We start from the raw sequence: 25,994 nt of genomic DNA on the forward strand, positions 1-25,994 counted from the left end.
TTTGGTCTTTGTCTATTTTCAGGCCTGGTTATCCAGACTTCTGGTCAATTCTGAGAACCATTCGATATCTTTCCATTAAGTTCCTTTTCTGTGTAAGAGAGCCCAAATTAGCTCTATTGTTTGCTACTGAGAAACCCAACAGACACAGATTTTATCAATATTATAGCAATACATTGTAAGAAACTAAAGATTCAGGTTCAGGAAGAATGTAGATAAGCTTGTACGAGGTAATGAATTTTTCACCATTTATAGTTCTATACACAATTCTAATGTTTTCATAGTAAAAGTGTACTTTTATTTATAATATTATAATTGTCCATTATAGAAACAGTTTATGATGTTCCTTCATGTCTCTTTTAGTAATGATTTTGGCAGTGTTAAGATTATCATATAGCCTTTTATCATTTAGCATTTCATAATCATTTTTCCATGCCTTCAAAATCACATTTTTATGACGCCACATAATATTTGTTTCAGACTATGCTTGTGCAAGGGGGCCTGGATGGACAGGGGTTAAAATTCCACCTGAGATCCATTAAGAGGACAGAGTGCCTTTTCCTAATTGGTCAGTGTGCAGGTTTGGATATATTGTGTCCCCCAGAAAAGCCATGTTCTTGATGCAATCTTGTGGGGTCAGACTTGATAGTCTTTGATTAGGTTGGAATCTTTTGATTGAGTGTTTCCATGGAGATGTGACTCACCCAACTGTGGATAAGATCTTTGATTGGGTTATTTCCATGGAGGTGTGGACCTTGCCCATTCACTGTGGGTCTTGATTGGTTCACTGAAGTATTTAAGAGAGCTCAGGAGCCAACACAGACACTGGCACTTGGAGACGCTTGGAGAAGCAAATAGAAGGACATTTGGAGATGCTAAGAGAGGACCCCCAGATGCTTAGAGAGAACTGCCCCAGGAGAACCAAGCAGAGAGCTGAGAGAAGCTGAGAGACAGAACCCCAGAGACATTTTGGAGAAAGCCATTTTGAATCATAACCCAGGAGCAAAGACGAGCAGATACCAGCCACATGCCTTCCGAGCTGACAGAGGTGTTACAGATGCCATCAGCCTTTCCCCAGAGAAGGTATCCTCTTGTTGATGCCTTAGTTTGGACAATTTTATGGCCTTAGAATTGTAGATTTGCAACCTAATAAATCCCCTTTATAAAACCAATCCATTTCAAGTATTTTGCATAACATCAGCATTAGCAAAGAGAAACAGTCAGCCACCTTCTTTTGGCAATTCCACTTCCCAGAAGGGATGTCTTTATAAAAATCCACACAAATAGGTTATCACGGCCCAAGGGGGCTTTTGCAGCCGAAGGACTGAAGAAGACGCCAGGCACATTCTGAGACATGAGCTTTTATTCAGGGCTTACTTACAAGGAAATGGAAGTCAGTTGCATTGCCCTGGATTCAGGAGCTGCTCTGAATGGCGGCGGGTTCAGAGCTCAATGTGACGATACTCTGCAAAAGCAGGGGATGCCAGGGAGTGGTTTATAAGGGTTAGGGCAAAGACATTCAAACGGGTATGAGAGCATAAGCGCGGGAGCAGGGGTCTTGTGACATAGGCAGGGATCAATTGTAGTCAACAGGGAAGAGGGGAGGATTATAGGTTATCTTGTAGATAATATCTCAGGGATTTCAGGGAAGGAGGTAGTTTCAGGAGGGGGGTAAGCTATAGATTACATTTAGCACAGGAGGCCTGATTTTACACGGAGAGTAGGTCAAACTTTAACTGACCTAGGTCACGCAAGCTGCTGTGTGCACAGTCTTCAAGGCCTTGGGGAAGGCCCTGGGCCTGGGGCTCCCACATGGGTTATATGTGCTCCTACAGTCCTATTTCCATTGAGTAGATATACAATAATTGCACCGAGTTCTTTCCTGTTGGACATTTATTTTGCTTCTGTATTTCAACCTATTTAATACTTCTTGTTGAATGTTTTGGGGCCTAAATTTCTTCCACATTTTAGATTTTGATTTTTTTCAGTTTTGATTTTTGGAGTATACAAGTTGTGATGGTTAAGTTCATATGTGTCAACTTGGGTAGGTTATGCTGTCCAGTTACATAATATGTAAATATCTCCTGTAGGTTGTTTCCCTGGAAAGCCCTAACTAATACATAGGTCAAAAGTCACAATCATCTTCATGAGTGTTTATAAATATTACCAAATATGAGGCTTTCTAAAATGTTATCAGTGTTCTCTGCCACTTTTGGTATATGCAAGTGCCCATTTCCCAGCATCCTCCTCCACAACTGAAATCATTAATTTCTGGAGGCTGCTTGTTTGAAGAGTAACCAGTCCCTCCTATAAAAATCTTCCAACTATATGTCAGACAATTATGCTCCCTCAACCACTCCTAGGATATGTAAAGTTCTAAGTGGTTTTCAAGTGTGCTGACAAAAAAATAACTTTTCATAAATAAAACCTTGATGACGATTTCAAGAAAGTTTGATGAAGCCTGCAGTCCATTTATTCTCTCAAGGCCATCCTACATTTAAATAGCACTTGGCTTACCTTTAACTCATTGTTACTGTAATGGAAATGAAAGTTTTAAGACAATTTAAATACAATGAAATCCTGTGGCAAAGTGCCAGTGACTTGAAAAAAGTCATTGAACAGTAAGTTAGAATGATCTGGTATTTTTTATTACAGAACAACAGGGTATCCGGTTGGGTAACTGAGGGAGAAATTAGGCTGAATGACCTTGTTATTAGTTCCAGCCAGAGACTGAGGGCCTACAATTAAATCACTATTTACCTTCCCTTTTCAAGAGAAAATAAATAATTCTCCATTCAGCAAACTGTGCTTTGCTTATTTGACCAATTACCATTATAGTATCTTTGGAAGCAAGCAGAATGTCAGAGTTTATATCACGTAGTTTATACCATGTAGTTTATACATGTAAAGCCAGATTTTGCCAGCTAGGGAAAGGATAACATAAACAAAGGAAAGTGGTGAAAACAAAATAGTAGCTTTGATGTGTCAGAGAGCAATACTTCGCAAGTTGTGCCAAATCAGTCCACCAAGCACACTACTAGGAATTGCGAAGTAGAAAGTTCTATTTTTTATTCTGCTGACTTCAGTGAATATTGCCTTGTTTGAAAAATGGGCATAATTTTTTGCTACCTAACAGAGGACTGTTATGAAAATTAACGAGTCCATAAAATGCTTTAACGTCTCCAGAAGCCCTTCCTAAATACACAGTATAATCGTGTATTCATACAGTTCATGTTCTTGCTCTTTGAAGATATGCCAGTCTTTATTAGTTTGCATAATGTGACACCTTCTACCACTAAAGTTCACTTTAAATCCTCGTTAAATTAATTAATGAAATACTATTTTAAATGGGAGACTCTGCCTTCAGAAATGGTTTCCACTCCCCATATGGTAAACATGAAGGTATTAAATTCAGTGAAGTATGAAAAGCAGTAAGATGAAAGCAGTGCGTCCTCAAAGGTGGAGGCGGGAAACGGGACCCACCCTCCCCCACCTCCAGGCTGCTCGCGTCGGGGACCCCATTGGACGCCCCAAGCCCAAGCACTTCGGGGGCGCCCGCGGTCCGCCTCGCGGCGCGCCCAACTGGGCTCGATTACTTTCGTCTGGGCGGGAGCTGCTGCCGCCGCTCCAGCGGTAACCTACGGGGGAGGTGGAGCGAAGACAACAAAAAGAAGTAAAGTAGGAGGAGACTCGCCGCGGGGAGGGCCGGAGGGTACCGCGGGCGGGTGGGAGGAACTCTCGGAGGTGACCCCCCGAGGCGGGCCCCGGGACAACACTCCGCCGTCCCGGCCGAGCGCGCCACTGCAAGCACGCGGCTTCCCCACGGCCTCCTGCGCCGGCGCGCGGCGCCCGGGACCCCGCGGCCCGCCCCCCGCCCCGCGCTGCTCGCGCTCTCCGTCCCCGCCCCCTCGCCTGGCGCCGCCCGCGCGCAGCGTCTCGCACCCGCCCGCCGGGAAACAGCCGCGAGAGCAGCAGTCCGGCGGCTCCATCGCGCTTCCTCCGTCCGCGCGCCCGCGTCGCCCCAAGCCTTCGCGCCTCGTCCAGGGCCACGCGTCCGAGTCCTCCTCAACGTTCTGTCAGGGCCGCCCCGGGCCCCAAGCCCGTCCGGGTCTCCAAGCCCCCAACCGTCGCGCTCTGCTCGGCGCGCGGCCCGACCGCCTGCTTCCGGGGCGGGCGAGTGGGCGCCTGGTGCCGGCGGCCGCTGCGACAGCGCCCCCGGGAAGCGCAGGAGGAAGGAGAGAAGAGGCGGAGGTGGCCGCAGGCTGAGTCGCGGCCGGGATGTCCGGGCAGCAGCCGCCGCCACCGCCGCCGCCGCCGCAGCAGCAGCAGCTGCCGCCGCCACCGCCTGCGGCCGTGGCCCCGGTGTCCGGAGTCGTCCTGCCGGCTCCCGCTACCGTCAGCGCCGGCTCCTCTCCTGCCGGCTCTCCTGGCGGAGGCGCGGGCAGCGGCTTGGGGGTCGCCGCGGCCGCCCTGCTCCTTCACCCGCCGCCGCCGCCGCCACCGCCCCCGGCTACCGTGGCCCCACCGCCGCCACCGCCGCCGCCGCCCCCCGCCTCAGCGGCCGCCCCCGCCAGCGTGCCTCCCGCGCCCCCAGGCCTCGCCGCGGGCCCCGGCCCGGGCCTGGCGGCGGGCAGCAGCGCCGCGGCCCCCTTCCCGCACGGGGACTCGGCCCTGAACGAGCAGGAGAAGGAGCTGCAGCGGCGGCTGAAGCGCCTCTACCCGGCCGTGGACGAGCAGGAGACGCCGCTGCCGCGGTCCTGGAGCCCGAAGGACAAGTTCAGCTACATCGGCCTCTCGCAGAACAACCTGCGGGTGCACTACAAAGGTATAGGGCGTGCGTGCTGCGGTGGGAGCGGGGCACTGACCCGACGCGTCCGGCCGCTCTGCGACTCGCGACCCGCCCCCGACCCCCTCCCTCCCGGGCCCGGTGCTCTCGCAGGTGACTCTCGCTGCTGGTGCTGCATCTCCGAGGGTGGGGAGGGGGTGACGGTGAAAGGTTCGAGGGTGAGGGAGAGTCCTGGCAGAGGAAGGTGAGTATAATGCGCCTAGGGCTGATGGAGCTGGTAATCCTAGGCCAGGAGTAGGACACCTTGAGTGAATCCAGAATGACAGGACGGAACTCGCTTTCTGATTTCCCTGTAAGATAAATCTTAGGGCTCGGATTGAGGAATCCATGGACTCGGAGTTGGGTTACATTGTTCTCCAGGTGGTGGGTCAGGCGTTCTCTTCTTACGTAGGGGGGGGCGGCACGATTCTGAGGTATGATTTCTAATTAAAGGAGAGCAGGGATATAAAGGAGGAATTATCGGTGGAGGATGTTGCCCAAAATCAGGGCAGAGATCGTCTAGGGGGACAAAAGGACAGGGGGCCCAAGTTTGCCGTCAATATATCTTACTAAAAACAGCTGGACGGGTACTAGGTGGAAACTACAGGAGTACGCGTTTTCTTAGGGGAGCAGAAACCTACCTCTGCAGACTGGAAATGCCCTGGATTTACGTACTGGTATTATGTGAACTCTTATGAAAAACAAGGTTTTGGATTTTTCCATTATTTAATATTTTAAAGAAAATAGACTCATACTTTACACCTGCATTAAAAAAACAAAAAAAAAAAACAGTTACCTTAGGATCGTGCCCCCCTCCTCTCCCTCACCTATCTTCTCTTATGTTAAAACAAAGCTTTACACATATTGTATATAAAATTATAAGTTGCTGTGGGAAGTTTTGAAATATACCCCAGGTTAATATCATGCATCATCAAGTTTACTTCTGGGAAGAAAAAAAAATCGATCTAATGTACACGTCTGTCTGGAAACAAATCCAGTTTTTTAGGCCCCAGACCTGAAGCAGTAGCTTTTGCTTTCAAAGCAGCCTCATATTGATAGGCTACAAAGGGAGGGTCTTAATCAGATCAGAGTGACATGAATGTAGAGGGTAAAAACAATGGTTAAATTCTTAAACTATATATGACTGATATTTGAGAAGAACCTTGATAAAGAAGTTAATTATTTATTCTGAAAGGAGAATGGCAACAGAAATATAAATGATTTCACTGCAAAGAATCATGCACAACAACAGGCCTTGTCGAATATTCTTTTTATCCTTGCCACAGATCCAGAGAAGTACTTTCAATTTTAAATGTTATGTTCCTTAATCAAAACAGCTGAGTATTTTTAAATATTGGACCTTTGTATTTTATTGGATTAGGACATTTTGTTAATACCCTGTGAAAGCTATTATTTAATTTTGTTTTTTAATTTGTTTGAACAGTGCTGTCTTACGAAGTGTTTACTTCTGATCTGGCTGCCAGAAAGCTTTTGTTGGATTTGACAAAACTTTTTTATCATTTAAAGTCTATGATTGATGCTGAATAATTAGCTTATAAAATCCTAGGCAGAATTATAGGGAAGGTTATTGAACAAAGAATCCTGAGCCCTGCCAAGTTCTGCAATCATTTGTGATTTTAGGTATGTCACAAGACAGGGCTTAAGTTTCTTCCTGAGTGATGAGGGAGTTGAGTTGGATGGTAAGGAAATTTCCAGCTCTGAATTTCCATATCTAAGATTCACGATTACAGATTATTTAACACTATAACATGCCCTTATTAGTTCTCCTTTTACACAAAATTGATGAGTTGGGGCAGAGGGAAGTGCATGCTTATGTGAAATTAGTTGGGGTTTGGAATACTTAAGCCACTGCTGTCTCAGTTATTTTTCTGTTGGCCTCTTTATTACTTTCTGTTGTGTAATACTAAGATTCACTTTCTGGAAATATCATGATTTTATAAACATAAAGTACTATTTCGGAAAGAACAGATTTTACTGTTTGTCATCCTTTTTTCTTTTCTTTTCTCTCCCTCTTTTCTATCCTCTCTTTGTCTCTTTCTTTCCCCTTGTCACACAGCCCCTATTTTTTTCCCCTTCTGCGTCTTCCTCTTGTCTTGTTATTTGTGTGTGTGTGTGTGATTTCCTGTGTGCCCTCCTTCTGAACAAACTGTACCAAAAGTACTGGGCAACAGTGTCCCAGTAGCACAGGAAGGGAGCAAAGGGGAACTGTTGTAGGCTATAGGTAATAAAACTTTGAAGTCACAAAGTAAGAAGAGTGAATTTAATTAGCTATCATTGTGCTGCTTCTGATTTTACCTAAGCATTTTGTGACTTCTAACCTTAAAAACTACTATTCATATAGTATTTGCATATAAGAAAATTAAAAAAAAATGATCATAAGTGTTTTCAAGAATGACAAGGGTGCTTCTTAACCTTAATATTTGATACAAAATAGAAGTATCTTGGTTTTTTTGGTTCAGAATGTATTCTGTTTTTAAGATACTCCTCTAAATTGAGATCACTATTTTTGGAAGTGACATTGTTCCTTAAATGATTTGAGGGGATTAATGTTAAACAAAGCCAGACATGCAAAGTTGATTGGATTGCAGAGGAATAATAGGTTATGTATAGTGTATGTTAAAATTTTTTAAAAAGGCTCCTTGCTTAGCAGTCACAAACCAGCAAATGGAACACCTGGGGATGGCCCCTCTTATTTTTAAAATTCTTTCAGCTTTGATTAAATACAAGTGTGACTTAGCTATAATGATAACTTTATTCCAACTTAATGAACAGGACAGTGAATTTGATTAATCTAAATGTTTCAGTTATGAATTGTATTTTTCTGAATTTTAAGTTACTGTCAGCATTTGGTTACTTCAAAAAGCATTTTGATACACACGTTAGTCTGGACAAGATTGTGAATTCTCATTTCAGATATGAGAAAGTGGGAGCACCTGGAAGTTGGATTTTCCTAATCACAAGTAAGCTAGGATTGGAAACTAATTTTCACCCACTCCAAATTTTGTGCTTTCCACTAGACCAGTATTGCCTATTTCAATTTGTTTGAGACTGACTTAATTATCTCAAATAGATAAAGTCCAGTGATCATATTTAGAACTTTTCAAAGAATAGTTGAGACTACAGAAGGTACTGGAATACACCAATATCATGGAAAAGGCCAGGCACTTCGACTATACTGATTTGGAACAGCTTAGAAGAAATACAAGATGAGTGAAAGTTGGGAATGATAGGAAGCGATGAAACAGTGAATTGAACTTTTAAATTAACAGTATCTAAACAGGTAAGTTGAACTTTTGGTATGCCTGACTACCCCCACACCCCCAAACCCTAGTGTCACCAGCTATTGGTCCTTTACCACTTCCTAAATATAATTTCTCATCTAGTTTGTGGCACTTCTTATGGTACAAGTATTTCAACAGATGTTTACTTGCCTAACAATACAAATGTCTGTGTTAAGAATTATGAGATGTTCCTTAAAATTATGGAATTTAAAAACCAAACTCTGCTTTTCTCAGGGATCCCTTGCCAGAATTTGGAGACATTTAGCTTTAGAAAATGCCAGTTGATAATTGCAAGAATCAAGTGACACTAATGATCATACTTACAGAAAAGTAGGCAATGATACTTTTTTGAGCAATTGCTATAGGGCAGATATTGTGCTAGACCTTTATATGTACATCTTGCTTAGTGTTCATTTCTTAATTTATTCAGCAAGCTTCTAATGACTGTTTACTTTGTCCCAGGTTCTGGGCAGTCAAAGGTGAATAAGATAATGCTTTTGAATTCAAAGAGATCAGAGGACATAAAACAGTGTAGTAAGGGAAGTACTAATGAGAGTTCTATGCAAGGTAAGAGGAGGCTCTTACCCAGAATGACTTTGGGAAGGGGTGAAGTAGGTGGGGGTGGGACAGTTTCTTGGAGATGAGATCAGTGAATAAGATGTAGGAGAAAAGGAGGGGCTGGACATTATAAGTAAAGGGCAAGCCTGAGTAAAAGAAAATAGAAAAATTTTGTATATGTTAGGATTTACAGTTTTGGGTTGTTGGAGTTTTGAGTTTTGACAAGAAGCAGCTGGGGGAAAATTCTTGCGAGCCCTTGTAGAATATTTTATTGAGCTTAGATCTGTAAGAGATGGGGAATCATCAGAGGATTTTAAGTAGGGAGTGACATGCTTGCATGTTCGTTTTTGTCAGGTAACACAGCTGATTGAAAGATAAACTTGAGGGGTGCAAGACTGAAATTTGCAAACTTGACTTAAAAGACTGTTGGAGTAGACTGCATAAGAAATAAGGGCCTGAACTTGGTCAGTGGTAGTGGGTGGAGAAGAACAGACATATTTGTGATATGTTCTAAAGGTAACACTGACAGGATATGAGTAATGATGGAGAGAGAAGTCAAGAATGATACCTGGGTTTCTGGCTCTGTTAGGTACTTGCAGTGAACCACGAATCAAATAATGATCATGAGGAAGTCAGTGTTAGAATATATTTGGAGATATGGAAGAATGGGAATCTTGGCCATGACTTTATGGAAACCAGGAGAGAAGTCAGAGAACGAAGCCCTACAGAAAGTAAAGTTATAGGTTTACTGGAATTAGGTTGCTCTGTATGATCTCAGCAGTAGGAGTTCATGTTCAAGTGACTCAGCTACAATCTCCTTGTCTCTAGGTTGTTTCCTCCTTACCCTACTGATTGTCTTGTCCTTTCTTTCCCACTTCAGATTTCTGAGAGACTTAGCAGGTTAGCCTAATTGCCCTCATTCTTAGTTGGGCAGAGTTTTTCATTATATGCTATGGCATGGATTGCTGACCTTCAGAGGCATTGAATCAGTTGTTGGGGGTGTGGGGGTAGTTATGAAATTCAAACCATCCTCCTGGAACAAGAATAGTCTAGGCCCCTTTTCTTTCAGTAAGGGACAGTATGTGGGGTAGTTTCTCCCAGAAGGGGTTGGCGGGTACCATAATTGAGCTGAAGCATAATTGATCTAGGTTGCAGCTGATTTGGGAGACACTTCTTGGTGGTTGTGGAAATGCAGACAGAGTATGTAGAGTGAGAAGAGCACCATTTGTTGAAGACACTGTTCTTTCCCCCATTGAGTGGATTTGGCACCCTTGTCGAAGAACAGTTGACCCCAGGTGTGAGGTTTTAGTTTTGAACTCTTAAGTTTATTCCATTGCTCTTTATCTTTCCTTGTGGCAGTTCCATGCTGTTTTGAATACTGTAGCTTTGTGATTGGTTTTAAAATCGTCATTCTTCTTTTTCAAGTTGGTTTTGCCTATTTGGGGCCTCTTCCCCTTCCCCTTCCATGTAAAGGTGATGATCGACTTTTCTGTTTCTGCAGAGAAGGCTGATGGAATTTTGATTGGGATTGTATTGAATCTGTAAATCTCTTTGGGTAGAATTGACAGCTTAATGATATTAATCTTGCAATTCATGAAAATGGAATGTCATTCTGTTTATTTGGGTCTTTGATTTCTTTCAGCAATGTTATGTAGTTTTCCATGTACAAGACCTTTACATCCTTGGTTAAATTTATTGCTAGGTACTTGATTCTTTTAGTTGCTGTTGTAAATGGAATTTTTCCTTTGATTTCCTCTTCAGATTGTTCATTGCTCATATATGGAAACACTACTGATTTTTGTGTGTTCATCTTGTTACCCCACCACTTTGCTGAATTGATTAGCTCTAGGAGTTTTGTTATCATTTTTTAGGACTTTATATATAGTATCATGTAATTTACAAATAGGGAAAGTTTTACTTTTCCTTTCTAATTTGGATGCCTTTTATTTCTATCTCTTAGGCTAGAACTTTCAGTAATATGTTGAGTAACAGTGGCAACAGAGGCATCCTTGCTTATTCTTGATCTTAAGTGGAAAGCTGTCTAGTCTTTAATCGTTGAGTATGATGATATTAGCTATTGGTTTTTCATATATGCCCTTTATCATATTGAGGAAGATTCCTTCTTTTCCTAGTTTTCTAAGTGTTTTTATCAAGAAGGCATGCTGGATTTTGTCATATGCCTTTTTCTGTGTCAATTGAGATGAACATGTTTTTTTTCCCCTTCTTTCTATTAATGTGGTGTATTTCATTAATTGATTCTCTTATGTTGAAACGCTCTGGGATGAATCCCACTTGATCATGATGTATAATTCTTTTCAGGTGCTATTAGATTTGGTTTGCTGGCTTTTTTTTTTTGCATCGATATTCATAAGGGATATTAGTCTGTAATTTTCTTGTGGTATCTTTTTCTGGCTTTGGTATGAGGGTGATGTTGGCATCATAGAATGAATTAGGAGGTGTTATGGCCTCTTCAATTTTTTGGAAGAGTTTGAGCAGGATTGATGTTTACTCTTTGAATATTTGGTAAATCTAATAAGATTAAAGCTGTCTAGTTCTAGGCTTTTCTTCATTGGGAGGTTTTTGATTACCGATTCATTATCTTTACTTGTTATTGGTCTGTTGCATTCTTCTATATTTCTTGAGGCAGGGTAGGTAGTTTGTGTGTTTCTAGGAATTTGTCTGTTTCATCTAGATTATCTAATTTGTTGTTGGTGTACAGTTCATAGTATCCTCTTAGAATCCTTTTTATTTCTGTGGGATTGGTAGTAATGTCCTCCCTTTCATTTCTGATTTTAGTTATTTGCGTCTGCTCCCTTTTTTTTTTCTTTGACAGCACAGTTGAAGTTTTGTTAAATTTATTGACAATTACAAAGAACCAGCTTTTGGTGTCCTTGCTTCTCTTTATTGTTCTTTTATTCTCTGTTTCATTTATCTCTGTTCTGATCTTTGTCATTTCCTTCCTTCTACTCGCTTTGGGTTTAGTTTGCTCTTCTTTTTCTAGTTTATCCAGTTGTGGGGTTAGGTCTCTGATTTGAGGTTTCTCTTTTTTCAATGTAATAGCTATAAATTTCCCTCTCAGCACTCTTTGCTACATTCTGTAATTTTGGTATGTTGTGCTCTTGTTTTCATTTGCCTCAAGTTAGTTTCTAATTTTTCTTGTGATTTCTTTTTTGACCTATTAGTGTTTAAAGTGTGTTGTTTAATTTCCACATATTTGTGAATTTTCCAGCTCTCCCTCTGTTACTGATTTCTAGCTTCATTCCGTTGTAGTCAGATAAGATACACTGTATGATATCAATATTTTCAAATTTATTGAGACTTGTTTTGTGACTTAACATAAGTTCTGTCCTGGAGAATGACCATGTGCATTAGGGAAGAATGTATATTCTGCTACTGTTGAGTGAAGTGTTCTATGTATGTCTGTTAGGTCTGGTTGGTTTAGAGTATCATTCAAGTCTTCTATTTCCTGATTGATAGTCTGTCTAGACTTTATATTCATTATCAAAATTGGTGCATTGAAGTCTCTTACTATTAATGTAGAACTGCCTATTTCTCCCTTCAAATCTGTCAGTATTTATGGCTCATATATATTAGGTGCATATATGTTTACAATTATTATGTCTTCTTATTAAACTGATTATTTATTAGTATATAGTATTTTATCTGATAATAATATAACTACCTTAACTCTCTTTTGGTTACTGTTTACATGGTGTATTTTTTCCATCCTTTTACTTTCAACCTACTTGTATTTGAATTTTAAGGTGAGTTTCTTATAAATTGCATATAATGGGTTGTGCTTTTTTTTTTTTAATGCATTCTGCTAATACCTGCCTTTGACTGGCAAATTTAATCTGTTTACATTTAAATGGATAATGCAGGACTTTCTTCTGTCATTTTGATATTTGGGTGTTGTAAGTCTTACAATGATTTGTCCCTCAATTCTTCCATTGACTCCTATTTTCATATTTATTTGATTTTTTTGTAGTGTGCCATTTTGAGTCCCTTGTCATTTCTTTCTGTAATTATTTTTTCATGTATTTTCTTTCTTTTTTTTTTTTTCCTTTGCCTTCTCTTTCATGTATTTTCTTTATGGTTACTGTAGGGCTTTAATTTAACATCCTAAATCAACAATAATCATGTTTGATTTGATACCAACTTGACTAGAATACATACACGAACACTGTTCCTGTGTCCCTCTGTCCCCACCTGTTGTTGTACTTGTCATGGTTTGGTTTGACTAAGTGTCTGAGCATGGTTCTCTTTGAGTTTATCCTGTTTGGATGTTGAATGTGCATATTCCTCTCTTCTGTTAAATTTGGGAAATTTTCAGCCATTATTTCTTTGAACAGTCTCTCTGCCTCTTTCTCTCTGGAACTCCCACTGTGTGTATGTATATTGGTACGCTTGATAGTGTCCCACAGGTTCCTTAGGCTTTGTTCACTTTTCTTCATTATCGCTTCTGTCGTCTCCTCATACTGATGGATTTCAATTATTTTGTCTTCAGTTTTCTCTGATTCTTTCAGTTCTTTCCTTCTAATCTGCTGTTGAATCCCTGTAGGGAATTGTAAATTTCTGTTAGTGTGGTTTTCAGCTCTGGTTCTTTTCATAACTTCTATCTCTATTGATAATCTCTTTGAGTTCATCTGTCATTTTCCTGATTTCCTTTAGTTCTTTGTGTTTTCCTTTAGCTCTTTGAGCATACTTAGGATCATTTTTAAAAGTCTTTGTCTGGTGTGTTCTAGTTTTGATCCTCTTCATTGGTGGTTTCTCATGCTTTAATCTTCTCTTTTGCCCTGGGCCTTTGCTTCCTGTTTCTTTGTATTTTTTGTTATCTTTTGTTGAAATCTGGTATTTTGATGGCTTAATGCATTATTGCTGTAATTTAGATTCTGAGCATCCTGTTCCTTAAGCTTGTGTCCAACTATATTATTACAGAGGTTTCCTTGAATGCCAGGAGATTACAGAAAAACAAAAACAAAAAACAAACAAAAAAGAACAACAAAAAGAAAACACCTTTCCTAATCTTTGCAGATTGACCTGTGCTAACACTCTTCTTCGGGCTCAGCCATACTCTGTTTGGAGAACAGCTCCAGGCCAAAGTGTAGGGGCCTCCCTAATCCTTTTTGTGCATGCATCTTGGTTAGGTAGGAATTCCCCAGTTGACACACATACAGATGGCCCCTGTTGCCTAGTAAACAATTTCCTCACTATCCTGAGCACTGCACCATATGCTCTATAGCCAGCAGTCCCTTGCCCCAGGAAGCACAACTTGACTGCTCTCCCACAGTGTTCTGTTGGAGAGCTCTATGATAGCTGCCTTCTACATGCAGAAGTTCTGTGTTGGTGAATCCCCTTAGGCTGCCACCAGACACATTTACCCAGATATGCCAGCTCCTAGTATGTGCACAAGGGTTACTCTGCTCCATCTGGTACCGATACCAGGAATATGCACTGGGAATGTGGGCTGGGTCTGTGCCCTGCCAAGCCAAGCTGTTGACTGGTGGGGAAGGGCCAGGCAGGGCACCACAAAATCCTACTACTTTTAAGTAGTCTTTTTCTTGATCAGTGCTTGCCCTATTACTGCTGTTCATTAACTGTTTTCTGAAGCTTTGAAAAAGATGTTTCTGCCAGTTCTTGCTGGTTGTTCGAAGCTTCTGGTGGGGGAGGGGCGGAGTCCTGAAGTGTCTCACTTTGCAATCTCAATTGGGTTGGGTTCTCTTACTGTTTATCTTGTTGCTCGATTGTTTCAGCTTTGACCTTTAGAAGTGTTTTTCCTCCAAGCTGTGTCCCTGTGACATCCTTCTATCAGTGTTAGTTAGGCTTTTTGTGGTGGTAGTGGTGGTGGTTTGAACACTTCCTTCCTTTTTTTCTGGTACTACTAGGTGCTCCAGATACATCTTGTATCATATCCTGCCCCAGTCCTAGAATTAGCCATTTCTCTAGGTTTTCACTGGTTCTTTTCATTGGAAAATTGTACTAGAAACAAAATCTGAGTTCCAGGTGAGCTCATTGCTACAAGGGTGCATTGCTCCTAGGCTCTCTCATTGACAGAAGAAAATATATTTGTGTACACTAACCTGTGTATATACACGTCTACATTTTTGTATGTAATCATTTGTATGTATATTAAGCTAAAAATGAGTTCATGCTGATGTCTCCAACTCTTAACGCATTACCACGTGGATCATTCTAGCTTCCTGCCTTTGCTTATCTGTAACCTCCTACTCCAGCATCAGAAACTTGGCTCCCACCATACACCATCCATTTACTTAATTGTTCAATTCTAGGATACATTTATAACAGTATCAGAATTGTTAACCCATATCCCTTGGGATACAACTTTATCAACTAGAGTACAGTGCTTATGTACAATTCCTTTAATATTTAGTTTTAAAGATTTCCCTAATTTCCAAAGTTACTTAGGTCAGCACCTTTCCTTCTAACCCCCCTCTGTGAGATTGTTTCATCACATTCTGCCTTCTATCCTGGGATTTCCCCCCACCTCCTAAATGATTTTTTAAAATAGTATATGTTAAGGTTTACTCTTTGTGCTGTAAAGTTCTGTGGGTTTTAACAAATGCATAGAGTCATGTATCCACAATTTCAGTATTATACAGAATACTTTTACTGCCCTAAAAAATCCCGTGCTTCTAGTCAACCCTCTCCCACCACATCCCTGACAATCACTGATCTTTTTATGTCTATACAGTTTTGCCTTTCCAGAATGTCATATAGTTGGCATACAGTTGGAATGAGGTCCAGCCTTTTCAGACTGGCTTCTTTTACTTAGCAGTATGCATTTAAAATTCATTTAAGATTCATACATGTCTTTGCATGGTGTGATAGCTCATTTCTTTTTATCTTTGAATAATATTCCATTTCATGGATGTACTACACTTTATCCGTTCATTTATGAAGGATATCGTGATTGCTTCCAGTTTTGGGTGATTATGAATAAAGCCACTATAAACATTCATGTGCAGATTTTTGGGTGGGCTTAAGTTTTCAAATCAGTTGGTTAAATACCTTGGTTCCAAATTGCTGGATCATAGGTAAGACTATGTTCTACATTGAGGGAGATCTGTAACTTTCAAAGGTGCCTCTTTATCTTTTAGTTTCCACGGTAGTAAAGTGTTAGTAATAGTACCTACTCATTGTGTTGTTGTTAAGATTAAATGAGCTAATATACATAACGCTCTTAAAACAGTGCCTTTTACATAGTATTAAATATATATTAACTATTTTTATCATGTATTATTATTCAGTTATACCTTGAGATTTACCTTGGGCCTACAAGTTTTAGCTACTTCCCCCCGAAAAAAAAAAAATAAATAAAAAATAAAGAAGAAAAGACCAAGCAAACACAGTCTAGTTGATTTAGGACTCCAGTTAGCTTCTGAACCAGGGTTTTCTTTTAGATGTGTTCCTGTCTAATTTTTAAGAAGTGTATTTAGTTTATGTGACCTTTTTCCAGCCAACTCAATTATTTGAACACACTTGTACTGAAAAAGAAATTGAAACCATAGTTTATTAACTGTCTGAGATATTTATTAAGAAGTGACCAGTGTTCTGCAGATTAATTTCTCATAGCATAATATGTTTGAGAATTTAGATATGTCATAATAATAATTGATAATGGCCTGGTTCCAAGCTTTTTTGTTTAAATGACAATATATTTTAAAGAGTAGGTATATATTTTTTCTTCTGCTAATTAATTAGCTCAGTGTAAATCTATTACCTACCTGTATTAAAGCAGTTTTGGAGTGTCTGAAAATTAGTGCATCCATGTTTATCCTTGGTCACCAGGCTGTGAAAATGTTTCTGCCCATAACACATTCTTTATGGTAGTAGAAAGGGGTGACCAAGTTTATTCAGTTTCTTTTGGACCATGTGCTTATTTGCACTGCAAGTGTAAACTTAACTTTTTAATGCGAGTAAGAATTGGTAATTTGATAAGTGCGGTAAGGGAAGATGTGATCTCATCGATCTGTGGCAGTTATTGTATATCGTAAGATAACATTTTTTAATTTAAAAAAGATGGTTTTAAAAAAATCATGATAACTTTGTGAAGGGGCATTCTTCTACACATGAAGGTAATTTTATAGAATGGGAAGATTAATGACATACGTAAGTTGTATCAGGTGAAACCTATCTAGCCAGCGCACCTGAAGGATGATTTAAAGAACCGTTTCTCACACAGTCCCTTTTGGAGATTGTGGGAACTTGTCTCACTCATACTCTGAGTACTTTCTGGCATGCTACTTCAACTTCTGTTTTTTTTGTTCTGTGGTTTTTTGGGGCATATTTTCTCCTGCTCATTTGATTTTGTTCACATGCTGGGTTTCAACATAATTTGTATATTGGGGAGGGGGAGGGGAGCTGATTGTGAGGGAAGGAAAACCTCTGGGATTAGAATTGAGGAATAGCTAATTTTAAAAGTTTAGAAACCATTATCTAACAGTTTTCCTAAAAAATCAGTGATGGTATGGTGTTTCTTTCTTAAAAAAGAAACAAAACACAACTAGTAATTAATGTATTTCTGAATAGGCTGTGATTGACCAAAGAAATTGTATGGAATCAGCCTTTGTATAAAAAATTATTAAGAACTATATCAAAAGAACCAAATTACAAATTCTTAAGGTAAGAAAGCTGTTTTTCCAGTTCAATCTAATGATATAAAATTTCTTTTAAAAATGTATTCTATATACAGATGCTTTTGCTTTTAAAAAGTCTGGCCTTTGGCAAAAGAGTGTTTAGGAATTTTATAAGTTATATGCAGATTTAAGTATGATAAAATTAAGATATTTTTCTCATCATGTTCTTTTAATATAGCTTTTTATCTCTAAATATAGTTTACTGAAATACTTCAGTTTGCGTAAACGGGTGCTAGGTTGTGTGTATCCAGATTCTGAAATCTGTAAAACTAGTAATAGTGTGAAGAGTTCTGTGGTTAACTTGGGCTCTTTTGCATATTGGATTAATTGTGATGATGTTTGATTAAGTCTTTAAATATTTGAACTGACAGGAACCTGAATGAACACGTAATTCCAAAGGCCATATTTGTTCCTGAATTGTGTGTTCACATTTCCATCTGAATATTTCGTTTGATGTTTTTCCTTCCCATTTCTTATGCAGGTCATGGCAAAACCCCAAAAGATGCAGCATCAGTTCGTGCCACACATCCAATACCAGCAGCCTGTGGGATATATTATTTTGAAGTAAAAATTGTCAGTAAGGGAAGAGATGGGTAAGTGTAAATTTTGGTGAATATTGTTTGTTGTTCTTGGATAAATAGTTTTGCTTTTATTCATATATTATCTAATTGGAAAATTAGAATTTGGGGAATTTTGGCAGTTGGAAAAGTAAAATCTGAATATTCCAGTATAGCAAATTGGATATGGTTCTGCTTAAATACTAGTTGAATTTAAAGCTTGAGCTGTTGATATTACCCAAGATTTTATGGTAGGTTTGTCATTAAACAGAGATTGGGATTAAAAAGTAGAGGGACAATGACTCATTTTCTTACACTACCTTTCCTTGAATTCCGTTAAGAAGTTAAATCTTGTCAAAGCTAGTTGACCCAAGCCAGGAGGTGATTCATAGGTATTTTACAAGGGTTAGGATTTACTATTTTAGGTTTATGTTGGGAAATGTATGTCTGTATCTCCCATTTGGAAGAGATTCCCAGGGGTTAGGATGTGGTTTAGCGTTTTCCAAGTGAGAACTCCATGCTTGACCCTGGAACCAACTTTTAGATCATTGCTTTTCAAATTGGAGTCAGGAGGTTTGGGGAGGGCATCAGAATCACTTATGGGACTATTAAAAACATAGTTGTTTGGGCCTTATACCAAAGCACTAGATCAGAATTTTCAGAAGTAGAACTCGGACAAGATAGGTACTTTGGTTTATGTCTCTGGTTAAGAACCAATCACCTGGAATCATTGGACCTCTTTCCCTATGGTATTTCCTGATAATGACATTGTGGTACCAGGGATCTGTGAAAGCAGTCATAGGGTCACATTTCTGGCTACCAAGGTAAAGCTGCTGAGTGGATAAGATGAGCTGTATCTGACCATTGCACCTAACCACATGTTTGTATTTGAATGTCCCACAAGCATTTCAAATTTATCTTCCTTAAAAGCCCTTTCACTCAAAACGTTCCTGGTTAGTGTTTTCACTATTGCTGGATGCTTGAGAATTTCCTGCCTCTAACTTTTTCTGTCTGTCTTTACTATCTTAATCAAGTCCTGGCGATTTATCTCCTGAATTACTGAAGTGTTTGATTAATTGATCTCCTATATGCTCCCTGTTTGGTTCTCATTCTAGTCTATATACTGTTTGTTGTCTGTGTTCTTTCTAATACAGAACTGAATTATCTGTGTCCCCTTCTTAAGATCATTTGTTCCATCTCTTGCTTTGAGGATAAAGTCTAAAACTCCTCAGCAAGGTTCCTTCATGATATGGCTGACTCCTTCATGTTTCTTCAGTCTTGTGTTTTTGTTGCCAGGATCTCTCATTTTTTTTTCCTTTCATTTTAAAAATTAAGTTTAAATTTAAAATTACACAAAGTAAATTTTATCCTTTTTATTGTACAGTTCTGTGATTGACAAATGCATACAGAAGTGTAACCACCATCAGAGTCAATATAGAACAGTTTTATTACCCTCAGAAATTCTCCCATGCCCCTTTGTAGACAGCACTTCTCCACTCTAGCCCCTAGCAACCACTGGTTTGTTTTCTGTCTCTATATAGTTTTGGCATTTCCAGAATGTCATATAAATGGAATCATAACAGTACAATAAAAGCTGTGACTAAGTCTGACGACTTTGACTTACACCGCATTTAAGATCCATCAGTGTTGTTGTGTATGTTGCTAGTGCTGTCCTTTTTATTGCTGATTGTATGAATTAACAGCAGTTTGCTTATCCCCCTCCCCAGCTGAAGGACATCTAGGTTGTTTCCAGGTTTTTGGCAGTTACAAATACAGCCATTGTAAACATTTATGTACAGATTTTTGTGTGAACGTAATTTTTCATTTTACTCAGGTAATTATTGAGTAAATGCAAGTGTATTAGTAGCTTCATATGAAAATGCCAAATTATTTTCGAAAGTGGCTGCACTAGTTTACATTCTCACAAGCATTGTATGAGAGAGTGCCTGTTCTGCCTCCTCATCAGCACTTGGTATTGTCAAGGTTTTATTTTCTTTTGTTTGTGCTTTTAAATTTTTAGCCATTCTAATAGGTATCTAGTGGTGTCTTCTTGAGGCTTTAATTTGCATTTCCCTAACGACTAATGATGTTGAAGAATGCCTAATTCTTACCTGTGTTTCACCCATAAGGTATTATTTGTAGTTCTCTGATCTCACCTGCTGGCTCATATTTCTAGTTCTATATGCATGCCCATTCCTTCTCCTTATATTCACCTTTTCCTTTCCCTTGTTGCCCAGATAACTAATCATTCTTTAAATTCTGGTTTACGGGTTTGCCTTTTTGTGGCCCTTTCTTCTTCCTAATATAGAATTGTGTCTTTTCTGGGCTTTCTTAACATTTGGGGACAGATTCTGATTATATTATTTATATTGTTTTAATTGTATGCTTACTTGGTGTGTGATCCCACAGATTCAAGGGTAGGGGCTATTTTATATTTTGCTCACTCCACTTAATTTGTAGATAGCATTCAAACAAATGAATAAATGAATGGATAACAAACAGCACCTATCTCCTGTATAATGGAGAAAACTGTCATATTTCTTTGGTAAGATTTCATTTACCTGTCTGGTGAACTTGTGGAATTGTGTTTTAACTCTAACCCAGTGATTTTGGGAGGGAAGAACAAATCATGTAGGAGAAAAAAAGAAGTCATATTGCTAATTTTGACCAAGTAATTGCTTTCTGGAGATGTATTGTGCTATATGAAAAGACATAAACATTCTTTCCTTAAATCCCAACTTCTTTGTAAAGAATGAACCAGAAATAGCACCTTCTGTCCGAGTGTTTATTAGACTTAATTTAAAATAGAATTTTCTTTTAAACATGGTGTTTATTCAGTATTAGGAGAGGTAAATATTTGGATTCAAGATCTCAGTTTTTTTAGAAAAATTGTCATTGGCTGCATGTTTTCTCATGAAACGGACAGTTGGGAATGATTTGCCTGTTTTAGAAGAGTGAAAGAAAAGAGGACAAACTGGTGTTAATGTGTTTTGTGCTTGAAATGACTACTAGGTTATCTGAAATTCATTATGTCTGAGTCTATCTTGGACATTTTTTTGTTTGTTTTTTTTTATTGCCTACAGCCATAAGATTTGAAGGGATTTCCTTTTATTGGGAGATCTTGTTTTCTGCCTTGGATTTACATTTAAACTAAACGTAATTTTTATATATGCTCAGCAAAATAAACTTAATTTATTATACAAAATAACCTAGTCTGTTCTGTGGTTTGCGATTAACTTAAAAATAAGTTTCTAATGCATTTTAAAACAAAAAAAAACTATCCTCTTATTTGCATGGCTTTTTATTAGGAGATGTATTTGAAGGATATATGTTTGCTTTGTGTTCTTGGTCACAATCATCAATTGACCTAGATGAATTTCTAAAAGCACACCATATCTTTTCAGGTCAGGAATTTCATTCAGCTTTCACATTCTGCATACTAATAGAGCTAGTGGAGGTACAGTTAATTCTTAATGTGAGAGATAAATTTTTACTTGAAAATTTTAGAAATATAATTTATTATGAAGGTGGGATTTTTAGCTCTTCAAACAAAATAATGATGCCATTCTATGACAGTGATTCATGAAGTGGTGGCAGGTAATCCAGTCTCTATGTTCTATTCCAGAATTCTTCTGATGATAAAGTATGGTCTTTTAGAATATTGCTTCTTTAACCTTGCTGGCTTTCTGGATTATTTCTTGGGACATTGGAAGAGAATTAAAGGTCTTCCTTTTTGTATTAGTTTCCTAAGGCTGCTGTAAATCCTCCCACAAATTTGGTGTCTTAAAACAACAGCTATTTATTCCCTCACTGTTATGGAGGCTACAGGCCCTAAATTATGATGTTGGCAGGGATTTGCTCATTTTGATGGCTCTAGGGAAGAATCCTTCCTTGCCTTTTCCTAGCTTCTGGTGGTGGCCGGCAGTCTTGGTGTTCCATGGCTTGTGGCTGCATCACTCCAGTCTCTGCCTCCATCTTCACATGGCCTTCTCCCTTGAGCATCTTTGTGTCTGTTCTCCTCCTCCTATAAGGACACCAGTAATATTAGATTAAGGGCCCACCCAGTGTGACTTCATCTTAACTAGTTACTTCTGCAGCGACCCTGTTTCCGAATAAGGAAACTACATTCTGAGGTGCTGCGGATGGGGATTTCAATATATCTTTTGGGGGGAGGGGTCACTGTTCAACCCAAAACACTTCCCATATAGCTTTAAAAGGTCTTTTCCTTCTAGATTTGATTGCCTGTTGGTAGCAAATGGAAAATATGAACAAAGACATCAAATAAGCAGTATATTGATTAAACAAATATATATTGAACACCAGTGATGTAACTGGCATTGTCAGTAGCTGAGTGATTATAAGTAAATTATTTTATTCATCGTTGTCTTATCCACAGTTCCTGGTAAAGGATCTGTCACTCAGTAGATATTAAATAAATGTATTGAGTGATCTGAATGTGGTCCCTTCCCTCAAGGAATATTGAATTCAGTATTTGGAGGGTGCAGTGGGTAAAGAGACAGGGAGCAGGCATGCATAAATAACTAGATCATGACATAATATATCAAGTACTTATGAAAAAGTACATGGGAGAATTGAGGAGAGAGTGATTATTTCTGGTTCAGAAAATCAGATTTATAGAGGAAGTAGTATTTGATGGGCTTTTAGAAAGAATGAGGAAGAATTTGAGAGCTTATTGGGGAAGAGTATTCTGGACTGTGATAAGTGGCTTGAGTAGTCTCGGGGGAGGAGTGGAGCTGTATGGTGCCTTTGGCAGAGGTGTATGGTTCAATATTGTTGGGGATCTGGGGATTTTCAGGAAGAGTTTATGGAAGTAAGAAGGGAAGCAGACATTAGATAGTCTTGATGTTGGTTCTAAGGTGGACTTCTTAGGTAATAGGGAGCTTTCAGTCTTTTTGAGTAGGGAAGTGACATGATACCTGTTTTAGAAAGACAGCACTGGGTGGGGAGGAGGTGTAGTATGTGGTGGCAGTATGAAAAATGGCTGGAGAGAGTAGAGGCTAGAGGGAGGGATTAGGTTATGAGAATGGTGCCTAGGGATAGATAGTAAAGATGAAAAAAAAAAATCAGGAGGAGTTGCTGCTTGTTTGATTTGTTGAGTACCTATTTGAGCTAGATACTAAGCTAAGTAAGTATAGCTTTGTCTTAATGAATATATTACTTGAAATTGTATTTTGTTTTTTTTAGAACCAGAAAGCTTTTTATAACCAGTCTTTATTTCAGACATTGACTGCTTGGTATTTGCCTGTTGCTGGAATCACTTAACTGAAAGTAAAATTCTGAAATGAGAAGTGTTCTGTTGGTCCTAGAGATTTTGATTTTTCAAATATGTTTTGGTAGTTTGGGTAGGCTTTTCTGGAGGGGTGATTGAAATATTTAAAATGGATGCTGGGTAGTAATTGTTGCTCAGTGGCATAGGCTGGTTAAGAGTTGAGCTTCACCCCAGTTTTTCTCTCTGTGGTTTAGAGAGTACAGGTCTAAGCAGTTTTCCTAACATTTTCAGACATATAGAAGAATTAGCATAGTGGACACCACCTATAGTTTATGGTTAAGATTTTGCTGAGTTTGCTTTATCACAAATCCATCTTATTTTTAACATATTTCAAAGTAAGTTGCAGAGTTTCCAACTATGTTGTGCTTAAATGCTTTAATTTTACACTTGTATCTTATTCTTAGTCTGAAAATCTTTGTTTCTAGTGATTTATTAACATAAGTTCTTTCGTATAACATATCTATAAATTTCTAAATTAAAATACCAAAATTATTACTAATAAGATTATTGAATGCTGTATGATTGCTGTGCAAGTTTTTTGTTTTTTTTTTATCTATCTTTAGATTATATCCCACTAAGGAAATATATTCAAAATACTGTGTTTTAAAGTCATTTGAAGTGATTTCTTTGTATGGACCTACCACCAACTTCATACATTGTTAGGTTCATTTATTTAAATTTGTTTTCAGTTATTTGAGATATTGTTTTCCTTTAAATTTTTGCTTTTGTTAATTATTTAAAACATTCATTGTGCCAAAATTAGAATTGAATAAAAAGATGATTCTGAGAATTCTCACTTTCAGCCTTGTTTCCTACCCCTTGAATGGAACCCTTTTTATTAGTTTTTAATTTATCCTTCCATTGTTCCCTTTTTTAAAAAATTGTGGTAAAATCTATATAACATAAAATTTGCCATTTTAACTATTATTTTAAGTGTAAATTTAATTACTTTAAATTAATTACATTCACAGTGTTGTGCAACCATAGTCACTATCTATTACCAAAACATTTTTGTTACCCTGAGCAGAGTATAGTTGGGTAATGCTTTTTATTCATTCTTCCCACCTCTGACTTTTAATAGGAGAGCTTAATCCATTTATATTTAAAGTAAGGCAGAACTTCTGTCATTTTGATATTTGTTTTTTGTATGTTTTATACCTTTTTTGTCCCTTACCTCCATTATTGCCAACTTTTGTGTAGTTTTGATCCCTTCTCATTCACTTTTTAATTCATTTTTATTGAGATATATTCACATACCATGCAGTCATACAAAACAAAGAGTACATTGAATTGTTTATAGTACCATTATATAGTTGTGCATTCACCACCAAAATTAATTTTTGATGTTTTCATTACCACATAGACAAAAATAATAAGAATAAAAATTAAAGTGAAAAGGAACAATTAAAGTAAAAAAAGAACACTGGGTGCCTTTTTTTTTTTTTTCCTTCCCCCATTTTTCTACTCATCCATCCATAAACTAGACAAAAGGGAATGTGGTCCGTATGGCTTTCCCAATCACGTCACCCCTCATAAGCTACATTTTTATACAGTTGTCTTCAAGATTCATGGGTTCTGGGTTGTAGTTTGATAGTTTCAGGTATTTACTGCTAGCTATTCCAATTCATTAGAACCTAAAAAGGGTTGTCTATATTGTGCGTAAGAGTGCCCACCAGAGTGACCTCTCGGCTCCTTTTGGAATCTCTCTGCCACTGAAGCTTATTTCATTTCCTTTCACATCCCCCTTTTGTTCAAGAAGATGTTCTCCATCCCACGATGCCAGATCTCGATTCCTCCCTGGGAGTCGTATTCCATGTTGCCAGGGAGATTCACTCCCCTGGATGTCAGATCCCATGTAGCGGGGAGGGCAGTGATTTCACCTACCAAGTTGGCTTAGCTAGAGAGAGAGGGCCACATCTGAGCAACAAAGAGGCATTCAGGAGGAGGCTCTTAGGCACAATTATAGGGAAGCCTAGCCTTTCCTTTGCAGCAACAGTCTTCCCAAGGGCAAGTCCTGTGGTGGAGGACTCAGCCCATCGAAACACCAGTCCCCTATGTCTGTGAGCACATCAGCAACCATCGAGATGGGGAAGCCCAACACCCCTGCATTCTCCACCAGCTCCTCAAGGGGGCTCTGCATATTTTTTTCATTTTTTTTTAATTAACTTTTTTTTAATCGACTATATATATTAAAAAAAAACAATAAAAAACCATTTCAAACAAACTATAACAAGGGAGTAAGAAAGAGACAACTAACCTAAGATAACTACTTGACTTCCAACATGTTCCTACTGTACCCCAAGAAAATAACCTAATACAGCAACATTTCTGTGAACTTGTTACTACCATACTCATCAGAAATTAACAGACCATAGTCACTCCTGGGCATTCCCAGAACATTAAATTTACCCATGATAGCTTATCTGTTCTTATTGGGTTATCATTCCCCCTTCCTTAATTTCTCTCTATCACTAGTTCCCTACATTCTACATTATAAGCCATTTGTTTTACATTTTTCAATGTTCACATTAGTGATAGCATATAATATTTCTTTTTTTGTGCCTGGCTTATTTCGCTTAGCATTATGTCTTCAAGGTTCATCCATGTTGTCATATGTTTCACAACATCGTTCCTTCTTACAGCCAGCCACGTAGTAGTCCATCGTGTGTATATGCCACACTTTATTTATCCACTCATCTGTTGAAGGACATTTGGGTTGTTTCCATCTCTTGGCAATTGTGAACAATGCTGCTGTGAACATTGGTGTGCGGATATCTGTTCATGTCACTGCTTTCAGATCTTCCGGGT

The 25,994-nt window shown here is 38.9% G+C and overlaps 1 protein-coding gene across 3 annotated transcripts in view; it reads left to right on the top strand.

Moving 5' to 3' along the window:
- The first annotated feature begins 4,134 nt into the window (after positions 1–4,134).
- The window catches only part of RANBP9 (RAN binding protein 9), a 105,761-nt gene continuing 83,901 nt past the window's right edge, over positions 4,135–25,994 (top strand). For all 3 annotated transcript variants that reach the window (XR_005217934.1, XM_037843573.1, XM_037843574.1), the window contains exons 1-2: positions 4,135–4,822; positions 17,821–17,932. Coding sequence is in view for 2 of the 3 variants with exons in the window: in XM_037843573.1 (XP_037699501.1) it covers positions 4,276–4,822; positions 17,821–17,932 (659 nt within the window). In the remaining variant the exon portion in view is untranslated. The remainder of the gene's footprint in view (positions 4,823–17,820; positions 17,933–25,994) is intronic.

This window comes from Choloepus didactylus, chromosome 7, assembly GCF_015220235.1.
Source record: "Choloepus didactylus isolate mChoDid1 chromosome 7, mChoDid1.pri, whole genome shotgun sequence".
Classification (NCBI taxonomy): domain Eukaryota; kingdom Metazoa; phylum Chordata; class Mammalia; order Pilosa; family Megalonychidae; genus Choloepus; species Choloepus didactylus.